The sequence below is a fragment of the Montipora capricornis genome, chromosome 10 (genome assembly GCF_036669925.1).
Source record: "Montipora capricornis isolate CH-2021 chromosome 10, ASM3666992v2, whole genome shotgun sequence".
Taxonomy (NCBI): domain Eukaryota; kingdom Metazoa; phylum Cnidaria; class Anthozoa; order Scleractinia; family Acroporidae; genus Montipora; species Montipora capricornis.
In genome coordinates this window covers 46033979-46046478 of record NC_090892.1, presented here as the reverse complement: position 1 = coordinate 46046478, position 12500 = coordinate 46033979, and the positions used below count along the sequence as shown (strand labels likewise).

The following is a 12500-nucleotide window of genomic DNA, read 5'->3' as shown; positions in this document are numbered from 1 at the left end:
AATAATCATTCAGGTCTGTGAAAAATCAGGTAGACTACGATACAGTAAAGCCCCGCAAGTGAGAACCTTCCATTTTAAAATTTAGGCCTCACAGAATATTCAGTGGAAAATAAAACTTCACTAACCGTTTGATGACAGGTTGACTCGTTAATTATTGCAGTATATTGATTTCCTTAGCAATTTTATTTACATCCCGGCCATGCAGCAGAATACTGGCTTCGACGAGTCTTGAAGCTAGTTAGTTCTGGTAAAATTCTGTCCTTAAATAACAGACATGGAATGCAAATTCCTATAAATTACTTTCTCAAGTTCACATAACACGCTTATTTTCTTTTTGGCGATGACAAAATTGTAATAGAGGTTTGTCCCTAGAGAACATCGTGTTTTTGAACTCTGCAGCGCCATGGCGTGTTTTCACGAATCTAAAACACTGCTGCTCGTTTTTAGTTAGACATAACTTAAAATAAGGTTAGTTAAATCGGCGTCATCAGGACCGAGAGAAGAATGTTAATTAACTTTTGTCAACGGCTAGCCTCACGCTACGAAATCAAGCTATGAACATTTCATCCATTGGTCTAAGAGATACCTAGCAGATCATAGTACTCCCTTCCTTGTTTCTATTATCTCTCAGTGATGAAACGAAACAAAACTTTGAACCATGCAGTCGATTTTTGCAGGTAGTTCCGTCAACAAAGTCAATAAATTTGCACCACTTCTTTCGGAATGAATAATTTCTGTCTTTTTTTCAGCATGATGTTTAAAACAGTTATCGTTTTGTATACAATATAAACTATAAAAAGGAAGAAATAAAATAAATCGCATATTCTTTCACCAGAAACAAGCTGGCTTCCGAAAGAGTTTCAGTAGCCAGAAAATAACATACCCAGCAGCAGCCTGGACAAAAATTTGCCCTTGCCAAAGCATTAATTCGCTGCGGAATCAGAACTGAGATATATTAAAGCTCTAACCTGAAAGTATGATATTGGAAGTGACTGTTCCTGGTCGTCAGTTGAGAGCCGTTCTGTTTAAAGCCTCTGCGGTCAGTTTTTCCTTGAAACACCTATCCAATAGGTCAGACAGAGAGGATGAATCCAAACGAGATGGAGATTGTTTAAGAGTTTAAGACACCGAGAGTCGCTTCGGGGAGGCTTCGGGGACGAAATCAATTGTTTAAGAATGAGAAAAATACATATTTGGCATAAAATTTATCTTGAATATTCCATTACGTAGTTATATTGGCCACAGAACAAAATCGTTTCATTTCGAGCCATTTCCCTTCCGGGCCTTTATTCAGTCTCGGTGCACTTGTTTTAAAATCTTCTCATAATGATAATTTATGAGTATGTCTTCGACTGATCAAAAGAACCGATAGCTTTGTAAATTAATTGACTTAAACTGTGGCTAGACTGTATTAATATTTGACTCCGCTAGAAGTGAATTTTGATCATGCCCTCATCGTGCATTTTTCTACTGAAGTCGTAGAAAAGCGAGAAAATTGGAGGGGTTAACTAAATACCCGCACAAAACCAGCAGAGAGTACATTTCTTTTTTAGGTGTAAACAGGACCTGAATTGATGATTGATTACTGACTGTCAAATGCAACCTTCAATTTTTAAAAACCTTTTTGACTCGCAGTAGGTGGTACTTTATTCCACTGACAGCTTGTCTTGTCATGTGAATGCAAATACAACAAAATTCGGGTTAACAGCCCCTTCCGGAATAAGCTTTCCTTGTTGTAGGAGCTGTAGGAGGTCAACTGAATGTACGCTACGACTTCTTCTGCTTCTTGCCAATGGTTCATCCATCGTCTTGGCGATTTGCAGTTTGCCTTTTTGCGGTAGTTACAAAGTAGGTTTCCTTCACCTTTATTACGACAGTAAAGCCGGCTCGGATGCATTACGCTGACTGTAATAAAAATGAGAATAAGTACTCCGTGATCATAATTCCTTTTAAGATCGAGAAGAACCACTGTCTTTGAAGGAAGTCAGCGTTGGAGTACTAACGATGTCGCTTGGTAGCTAATTCCAGTCCCTTGAAGTTCTCGAGAAAAAGGAGAACCTGTATTTGTTTATGGAGCTGTACGGTATGGTTTGCGTTCGACGTCGGGAGAACGCAATTTCTAATCTTGGTTATCCTGTGCGTAGGGTGGCATTAGAAAGCTTCGTCTTTCGTTTGTCTGCTTTTTCAGGGAGTACCTACTCGAGTACCTTGCATTTTGATACGTCATATGCGCAAATGACGATTGCGCACCTCGTGATCGTCTGTTTGGAGTCAATTTGCACCAACACTCTGATTTTGGCAAGGGAATTTATTTTCGTAAAAATCTCCAGTTTTTAAACAATTTAGTAAATTTCGTGACGTCATCGCCTCTAAACTTCAATCCTTCCATTTTCAGCCACATCCACAAGCCTCGCATATTAGTACTTTCGACAGACGAATACAAAAGCATCGTCTTCATGGCATCTCGACTCGTCTAGTGATTCTAACCACCAAACGCACTTCATAATCAATGATTACGTGGTATCCGTGTGGCAGACCTCGTTTAAAAATGGCTGGAGTGTCGTCGTATGACATGGAAATTCGCGACGATCTTGTCACGGAGCGCTTGGCTTCATACTGTTATATCGGATATACGTCATGCATGAGGTGTCTTTCGCTACGTGTGTTAAGGAATTTATGCTCGTGACTTGAAGATTAAGATCACGTTTTTGAAGAACTTATTGGCTAGTCCTTTCTTCGAATTAATGCATTCTTTGACTGAATTCGCAGAGGAATGGAAGTATCCCTCAAATGATCTTCGCCTGCTCTCAGAGCTAGCAACCTTAGCCTCCTTTGAAATCGATTTATTCGATCAAGCGCGATGGAACATTACATCTCTTACCTGTATTTCCAGTTCCCACCTCTGTTACTAAAAATATTTTTATGAAATTGAGAGAAGTGATGCTCGCACCTAGGACGACAATTTAAGTAATTGCCTCAAAACCAAAATAAATAACAAGACGAATAATCTCCGTTCAAGAGATTCGATCACAAGGCTATTTAACAGGATGCTAACGCTAGTAGTGTGTTGCAGTAGCCGTTCGTACAGAAACGCGCGGCGGCTCTTTGTGCACCATGAAGTCTAAAGCCTTGTTCACTCGCAACGTTGATTATGATCAACTGAAGTATATATCAGGCTATCATACTCCATTCAATTTTATTCAATTACGGTTCTGTTCACATCTGCGAAAATTCAAATACAATATGCAGGGTAACCTCGCAGTGTGAGACATAATGGCGCCGTATCGCGTGGCTCCCACGATTATCATCACCATCATGTTCTTGAGGCGAGAAGAGAACCAAGGATAGCTTCCGAGAATAGAAGACAAATCCAAACCTTCGCTCCATAATGCCATTAGAAGTTTCGTCTGCTCATACCACCACGTGCTCGCCATTCTGCTCAATTACGCATTGCAATTACTTCAAACAACCCCTTTGAGGTTGTTTGAAGTAATTACAATCCAGTTATAATCAGGGACTGCAATTAGCTGATGTGAATCCATTTCATATTTAATTCGATTATAATTCGATCATATTCGAGGCCTAATGCGAACACGGCTTAAGATTATCAGATTTATGATGTGGAACCCAAATTGAAGATACACATCCAAATTTAGGTCTAATGGGTCTGAAAATCTCTTCAAAGACTATACAGTGGATAAGTTACAATCCAGAGTATAAAATATACCTCACGTCAAACGTTAGTCAAGGTTTTAGTTTTTCATATACGCCTTTTTTTATATGTGCTTATAGTGTGCAGTTTCACCGTTAGGTGAGCAAATAACAAAAAGAATAAAATGTTTGCACAGATTAAAACTGTCGGAGTGATTTACCCACCGGATAAAGAAGTCAGGGCTTTGAACAACTGTTGTCTGTATAACTGCTGGAGGGAGCATATTTTATTAGTTGTCAATACTGGTAACAAGACCCTAGGGCTTTGAAGGGTGGATTTTTAGGTTCCGAAGCTAGCCAGCTAGCTTTTTGGACAACTGGGGGCCAGATCTGTAAACTATCTGTGACCATACTCATTCAAGTAATATACAGAATACTGAAAGAAAAAGCCTGACTAAAGCTGGACTACCATCCTAATTCTTTCTTGTGTTTTATCTTACTGACGTATTTTGCGATATTCTCCCACACCAGACAGTTCACTAGAAAACTGTCTATGAAGTCGGCATGAGGGCTGGTCACTATTGATTCGCATTTGGTTCACTGGTTCTCGCAGTGTACATCGGAAAGATAGCCAACAAACAGGGGCAAAGACATGTGCAACACACCGGCAATGTTACGGTACCGTATGAAAAATGATTGCTTAACAAGAAGCACTCGTTATTTTGCCGTACTAAATTCGTCACCTAAGCAACAGGAAAGCCATTTAAAAAGGTCCGATAAATTGTCTTTAAATGCTTACATCTTAAAAAAGAACTGTTATAAAGCCGGAAAGTACAAATGTAATGTGTAGACCGAGATAACAGTCTATGAAGATATTTTAAAAATTCTCTGGAGTAGATTCAGAGCCACGTTAAAATATTCCAGTTGCGAAGGTAGCGCTGAGTTCGCCCTAGAGAATCTTTTGAACTTTGCACAGAGTTTTTTTTTAAGCTAGCCTGTTTATTACGTTCCAGCAATAAAAATTATTGAGTTTTTGTGATACAAGCAAAGACGAAACATAGGGAGTTTTAAAATGGATTGCATGTTACTGTGGTAACGTCATAATATTGAGTGCATTTTGTTTACAAAGCTGCTTGGTGATACAGTGTTGAAAAGTCAATCCTTCTAATACTACACTTTCTCAAGTGTTAAAACTGTTCTCCTTACGTAGAACTCATGATCTCTGGGATACCATTGGCTTGCAGTGCTCTCAAATGAAGCTGTTAAGCCAAACTAGAAGATGATCATTTTGTGAGTGCCTGACAAACCTGTCATACATATTCACACAAAGAGACTTGAAAATAATATGAAAGAGTAATTTACAGTTCCTACAATTATCAAAATTGACTAATTTTTATTTCAAAATAATACATAACAGCCTCAAGACAAATCCAGTGAAAGTTGACAACAACAATCTAACTTGCTATGTTATGCAATCTGAAGCAGCTACAAAGCATTAACATAAATTTGCACAGTCTTAGAAAGTATGCAGATCAGGCATTGAAGGATATCCCATAATATCAACTGGATTTTTCCGTTATACACTGATTATTTTCTTCCTTGTAAATTTTTTTATTTCTAGTGGTAGTGGTTTATCCAACTACCATAGTATTCTCATCAAGGAAAGTGTATTCAGGAACCTGTAATTCAAAACAAGAGAAGAAAATGCCATGAATTAATTAATAAGTCTGCAATAATTATATTGTAATTATTTATCAAAGAACAATGCCTTCTTCAAAACAACACCAAAATAACAATTCCCCCCCCCCCCCCCCCCACTTTTTGAAAATTGAAACTATGTTCTCATGAAAATCAACAGGCAAAATAATCAGAACCTACAGTTGTTTGAATGTTATAATTACATGTACATGTATGTCTCACTTAACACATATATTTCAACATTTCCCTACTCTCATTTAAAATTAACCAGTGGGCCTAAAGAGTGGTCTACATTGTATGAAAGAGAATTTACTCACCACAAGTCTTCTAAAATTGAGTTTGAAATCCCAAAACATCTGTACTTTAAATTTTGAGTTGATGACACAATTTTCTCCTCTAGTCAACACAACTATCTTAAAATTTTGAAGTCAGCAATAGCGGCTCCTCAAACAGGAAAATTCTATATTCTACTTGTAATGGACAAACACGCTATCAAAGCTAAGGGTTTAACGTTTTGAGTAATGGAATTGATAAACATAATTTCCAATGCAAACAAATAACTTATTGCTAACTGAGATATTCTTCTTATTTCTTCTTCTCTCACCTCAAGATTTAGTGGTGCTGGTCCCTTTCTGATCCTTCCAGACACATCGTAGTGAGATCCGTGGCAGGGACAATAATATCCTCCATATTCCCCAGAATTAGCAAGAGGAACACAGCCAAGATGAGTACATACACCAATCACCACTAGCCAATCATCTCTGACAACACGTGCCGAGTCATCCTCTGGATCACGCAAACTAGCTGTATCAACTTTGCGAACGTCTTCAACTTCTTCAGAAGACCGATGACGGACAAACAACGGCTTTCCACGCCACTTAAACACCATGTTCTTTCCTAAATAAACAAGGAAAATTTGCTATCTTAAGATAAATGCCAACAGAAAGTCCATAAAATCTGTCTGTTAAAATACAGCTTTCCAAGGTAAGAGAAGAACCTGGTACTTCATGTTCCAAGGTGGGTTTTCTGGCTAAGCAAATTTATTTACATGAACTTAAGGGAAACAATAATTTAATAAAAGAACAAAAACATTTCCATTTTTTGAACAGTAGTTTCATGGTTTCTACATCAATATCTGTATGGGACTTCCAAGTTTACAAGTTTATTATGTTCTGTGAACAATTTGTATATGTACATTAAAAAGGACCAAAACGATTTTACTATAATCCACAAACAAACAAACAAACATTACCTAGTTTAGCAAATCATCTGCTAAAAAAAATAACTCTAGATACTTTTACAGTCATTGCCAGGAAAACTACAACGTGATTTTCACAGTTTTTCCATGGCAGACAATTCCATATTAGTAGGATTTTGATCTTGTTTTCAATTTTGTCAACCACTTCACCTTCTGGAATAGTTGACAAATCCACTTCAATTTTTGCCATAGCCAAGACATCAGCTGATGCACTCATTGTTGACAGAAAATCAACCACCACGTTCTTTCCAATGTGTACACCAGTTACACCCATCCCAGCCACCATGAGATATGTAAATGCTCGCCGATTGATTTCTGTTGAGGTCGATGTGTTAGGATCCAAAGATGATTCCCTTCTGTAGGATGAAAAGTCTGGCATGGAAACATCTGTATGGCTATATCTTACTTGAGTCTTTCCTAACAATAGACATCATGACCATATGGTTAAAAATTCATACTATTCAACTTCCAAAGAACGTTCCTCAGAATCGTAAAACAATGAATTTTGTGAGACTACATTTTTTAAAATACTGTACACACAAGGTTCAAACCAGGTGATAGACCACACTTCAAATATATACATTTCTTTCAATTTAGATACACAGCAGTCCCAAAATACTCTGTAACCAGCATACTGATTTTCCCTGTCACATCATCTATTGTCATTTATGTAGCCAAAAGAGATTGATTGGCTGTTAAAACAAACAGTTCCAGTGGTCGACAAAAATGAATATCAAAGGAAAGGAAAGGAACTTTATTTAAATAAACTGTCCAGTCATTCTAGCACTAGAGCGTTAATTGGGAACACTGTAAACTGAAATCAACAATTAACACAAATCAAGTCAAAGGTTGGTTTTTGAGGAAAGGGGAAAACCGGAGTAGCCGGAGAAAAACCTCTCAGTGCAGACAGAACCAACAAACTCAACCTACATATGACGCCGAGTCTGGGAATCGAACCTGGTCACAATGGTGGGAGGCGAGGTGAGCGCTCTCACCACTGCACCATCCCTGAGCGTTAAAAACAAAAATTAATGTTTGTAAACATTGAGTATGGCTATTGCATACAAACCTTGGCAGAATGATTTAAGAATGCATATAGCCATTGTGGCATCCTCTGAAGAATGACACACGCCATTCACATGCAAATAAATGGCCTTTCTTCTTGGATTTCTAGTCACCTCGGCATCATCACTCACAACATTGCCTATTGACACCGAGGACGCCCCCAGTTGACAAGTAATACCGTTTGGCATTATCACTCCCAGGGGTCAATGGGCTAATATTATTGCTGACCGGCTGGGAAAGCTTCCATCAAAGGAACAACAGCTTTCGAGAACACAACACTTTATTCTCAGCTCACATGCAGCCATGTTCGTTTTACACACACAATACGGCCCATGCGGAATACTGCGAACCCCTATGATACAACGACAGAACTACCTCCTATCAAAATTATTACGTGTACAGTACAAGTGTAGTATGATTGACCAATACTCTAATAACCAAGCTGAGCAGTGCCTTTTTATAAGCACGCACAATCACGGTGCAATAAGAAAATGGTTTGTTCACTGAATGGACTATTAAAAATTAACCCAAAACAAAAACTAAACAAAAATACTGTCCGACTGCCAGACATCTTTTCAATGCATGTGTAGAAAGATTATATTTGCTTAACTGTGGCTTCACCTCGAAGCGCTCGTTAATCATCGTATACCCAAAAACAACATTCGAGGCAATATTCGGTATTAAAAAGAAAAGAAAAACCTCTAAACTCACCAAAATGTGTAGTAGTAGCCACAAGATTGCCTGTGGGCGCGAGTTTTGCTATCGAGTGGTTTGTGAAAGTAGACGGCGGACTCTGTACTGTCTCAACAGCTGGAATTACGACAGCAGAAGCCCCTTCAAGGAATGCGCAATATGCGTAGTAGTAGCAGTTAGATAACGTGAAAACCCAGGAGAAATACACTTTGAAGAGAACATCCTGGACAATATTTTCCAGTCAGTCAAAGGACCGGCTCTTAACTTAAATTTTTTAAGATGGCCGACGATATTACGTCACAGTTTACCACAATGCAATGCGGTAAAAACAAGCAACCGCTGACTTGTGACCAAAGTTCACACGCTCCATCAATGGCGCCATTTTCGAAGTTTTACTTCAAAGTTTGTATGACAGAATTGAGAAGATTTCACTGCGCTGACAAGCGAAGTCTTAAAACTTCGTCTACAAGCTCTCAATCTTCCCATCGCGGGCTCACGAGGCCAGCTTCTCGCCCGTTTCAAACGTGCCTTGCCGGGAAGGCGACCACACCACCGAAAGTCTTTTGTTGCACCTTACCGAAGTGTGGAAAGAAGCCTTGGACGAAGGGCTTAAAGTAGGCGTATTGTTCATTGACTTTAGGAAAGCCTTTGATTGTGTAGATCATGTCATTCTGGGTGAGAAACTAAAGGCTTTGGGAGTGTCAGAAGATATGTGGATTTGGCTGATGGATTATTTAGCAAATAGAAGCCAATTGACACAAATAGATGGCGCTTTTTCGGAATCTAAACCTGTAAAAATTGGGGTTCCTCATGGTTCCCTGTTGGGACCTAGGCTCTTTATTACCTATACACATATTACCACAGAACAGGCGGACGACTACGGTCAAAACACGCCAGTTAAGGCGACCCAAGAGGAAGTCCCCCACGAATCGAACAGACGGAGAACCTGCAACCCGTCCCGCCACCCCGGTCGATGAAGACGAAGACAGCGCCCTCTCGGACAACGCCTCGTTTTCTTCTATCGAGGGGATGATTGAGCCCGGTCCAGAGCCGGTTGCTTTCGGCTCGCAACCACCACAGTGTTCAGCCCAGCTCAACGTTTCGCCATCGAGGATCTCGTGTCTAAATCAGTTCGCTCAGCTTTGTCGACATTTCAAACTTTGTCCGCCGCACACCTTCCATCCTCAACCAACCAGAGCTGTTGCACTCCTGGTATGGCCTCTTCTCTGGGTCTTTCAAGGCCATTAGGCAAGTCTTTGGAGGACAAAATCCGCAGGGGTGAGTACATTGACTTTGCGTTACTTTTGCCTGACAACTTGTATCAGTCCCAGACCCCTGAAATCCAGTTGCGCTTGGACGATTCATCCTCAGGCCCCATGGGTTCTCCGGTCACCATGGTGCGAAAGAAAAAACCTGTCATTGACACATTCCAGAAGTGGCTAGATGCATATATGGCCTACGTGATAGTCCTTGTGTCTGCCTACCCACATAGGACACTCGAGCTCATAAAGTACCAGCAAATAATTAGCAGAGCGGTCACTAAATTTAAAGGTCTGGCCTGGTTATCATACGACCAGCAATTCCATCGCCGAGCGGCTTATAACTTATCCCTCAGCTGGGATAAAGTAGACCTCGAGCTATGGACAGTGACTTTCGCGGGCCTAGCTAAGCCCTATTGCAACGTTTGCTCGAGCCCCTACCATGCTGAGGATGTCTTCCCTTCTGCTGACCTCAACAGGAGACCGCGGCGACCTCAAACCCTGTGCTTCGATTTCAACAAGCCTTCCGGTTGCCGACGCCGGAACTGCCACTACCCGCACGTTTGCCGCCGCTGCCATTCCACCAACCACGCCGCCCCAGACTGCCCCCAGCAACAGCCCAACAACGCCAGCAAGTCCACTAAACCCATGAGCGTGGCAAGAAATAAAGTGGAGCAGTAATTGTGCAATCAGAGGCCATTGGTATCCTCACTGATTGACATTTATCGCTTAGAATTAGAATTAACGCATAACTCCGTCGCAACTTTGTTAGTAATCTACTTAGTACGCTTACTCAGGGCCGCGTTCATCCCGGGTCTCCCCTAACCTAATTTCCGTGGGCACAGCACCCTGACGTAGTCTCTTTTAACCTCCACAAGGAGATAGCTCTGGGAAGGGTAGCGGGACCCCACCCCTCCCCGCCCTTACCAATGTCACCCTGTAGGAGTGATCCCGAAAAAGCACTCGACCGAGTGGCGCACTATTTATCACCTCTCCTACCCCCCTAGGCGCCAGCATTAACGACCACATTCCTAAAGACCCCTACTCTCTTAGGTATGTTCGGGTCGACGACGCCATTCACATCCTCCAATCCCTGGGTAGGGAGCTTTCATGGCCAAAACTGATCTAAAATCAGCCTTCCGCCTCATACCCATTCATCCTGATGACTGGCACTTACTGGGAATTCATTGGCAATCCCAGTACTATGTCGATATGTCTACCCTTTGGGCTCCGTAGTGCCCCGTTCCTTTTTAATCATTTGTCGGACGGTCTAGAATGGATTCGTAAAAACAACTACGGCATCCAGTATGCTATTCACATTCTGAACGATTTTTTCATTGCCGAACGATCCAAATTGGCATGTTTAACTAATTTTAGTACTCTGTTACGTGTAGTCATGTCACTAAAAGCCCCGTCGTCGCTTCCAAGACCATAGGCCCCTCCCAGGAGATCGAATTCATGGGTATCGTCTTAGACAGCGTGCGCATGGAGGCCCGCTTACCCCGGGATAAACTCTCCAGGATCAGTGTTTTGCTTAACTCTTTTAAACACCGCCAATCAGTTCACCTCGTAGATTTACAATCACTTATCGGAACTCTTCAATTTGCATGCAAAGTGGTGGTGCCGGGCAGGACCTTTCTACAGTGGGCGATTAATTTGACCTGGGGGGTCTCCAGTCGTTTTCACCACATAAGGCTTAATAAGGACTTTTTTAAGGACCCGGCCATGTGGAAAGTTTTTATCTCAAACTGGAACGGGGGTTCCTTCTTTCTCGAGTCTCCTCCTACCACAGCCCAGCATCTTGAGCTCTACACTGACGCTGCCGGCTCAATAGGATTTGGGGGCTAGTTTCAGGGAAAGTGGTTTCAAGGTCGTTGGCCTCCCCACATGAGCTTGAGTCCAACAATGTGGTATTAGTATTGAATGGCAAGAACTCTTTCCCATTGTAGCCTTCAATTCTGGTGTGACAATCTCTCGGTGGTCGCTATCATAAATTCAGGGCGCTCTAAGACACCCTGCATTATGGATTTGGTTCGCCAACTTGTGCTTCTCTCTATGCAGCATAATTTTATAGTGCGCGCCCGTCATGTCCCTGGGGTTTCAAACGAGATCGCTGACGCCCTCTCCCGCTTTCGGATGCAGCGCTTCCGGTCTCTTGCCCCCCACGCCGACCAGAGTCCTTGTGCCATCCCGCCTTCGCTCATGACCCTCTGAGGAGGAAGTCCTAAGGTACGCTTCTTGGGGCCTAGCCGCGACCACCAATCGGGCCTACAGCTCTGGGGAACGTCGATTTTTACAATTTTGCCTGATGAACCGTCTCCTCAACCCAGAGGGGGATGTTACCTGCCTCTGAAGGGACACTGATCTATTTCGCCTCCTACCTACGTAGCTAGAACAGTGCGTCATAGCACGATTAAACTTTATTTAGCCGCGGTTCGTAATCTTCATATTACAGCTGGGTACAATGATCCCCTTAAGGTAAGCTTCTTCTCCGTAAGGTCCTGCGTGGTACCCTTCGCTACCAGGGCAACCAGCGCATCCGTCGCTTGCCAGTAACACCGCAGGTTCTCCTTGCCATTCGTCCCGTTCTGCACGCATGGCTTAGACCCCGGGACTTTTCTATGATTTGGGCTGCTTTCAACTTAGCCTTTTTCGCGTTTCTCCGTGGTGCAACAGTTTACATTCAGTATGTTTTACAAATTTCTCCCATCCGTAGTTCTCTTTACCGATGGCATATCATTGCATCCTAACCTGGCCCACCCACAGCGCATGACAGTGTACCTAAAATCGTCCAAGACCGACATTTCTAGGGAAGGGCATTCTCTCACTATATCTCGCACTTTGTCACCCTTTGCGCCGTTGTAGCCATGCAAGAA

At 41.9% G+C, this 12500-nt stretch overlaps 2 protein-coding genes across 4 annotated transcripts in view; both read right to left on the bottom strand.

Moving 5' to 3' along the window:
• LOC138019908 (uncharacterized) overlaps window positions 1-1108 on the bottom strand; it is a 31640-nt gene extending 30532 nt beyond the window's left edge. For 2 of the 3 annotated variants that reach the window (XM_068866868.1, XM_068866866.1), the window contains exon 1: window positions 1-260. This exon is cut by the window's left edge and continues 1462 nt beyond it. The gene's annotated coding sequence lies outside the window, so the exon portion shown is untranslated. Of the gene's footprint in view, window positions 261-968 lie in introns of those variants that run through there. The other variant, XM_068866865.1, reaches the window with a different exon arrangement.
• A 3916-nt stretch (window positions 1109-5024) lies between these two features.
• On the bottom strand, window positions 5025-8602 carry LOC138019904 (uncharacterized). The gene is given in 5 exon segments (XM_068866860.1): window positions 5025-5330; window positions 5954-6246; window positions 6758-7024; window positions 8384-8515; window positions 8518-8602. Coding segments are annotated over 5 exon segments (810 nt in total). The 5' UTR covers window positions 8588-8602; the 3' UTR covers window positions 5025-5282.
• Window positions 8603-12500: the final 3898 nt, after the last annotated feature.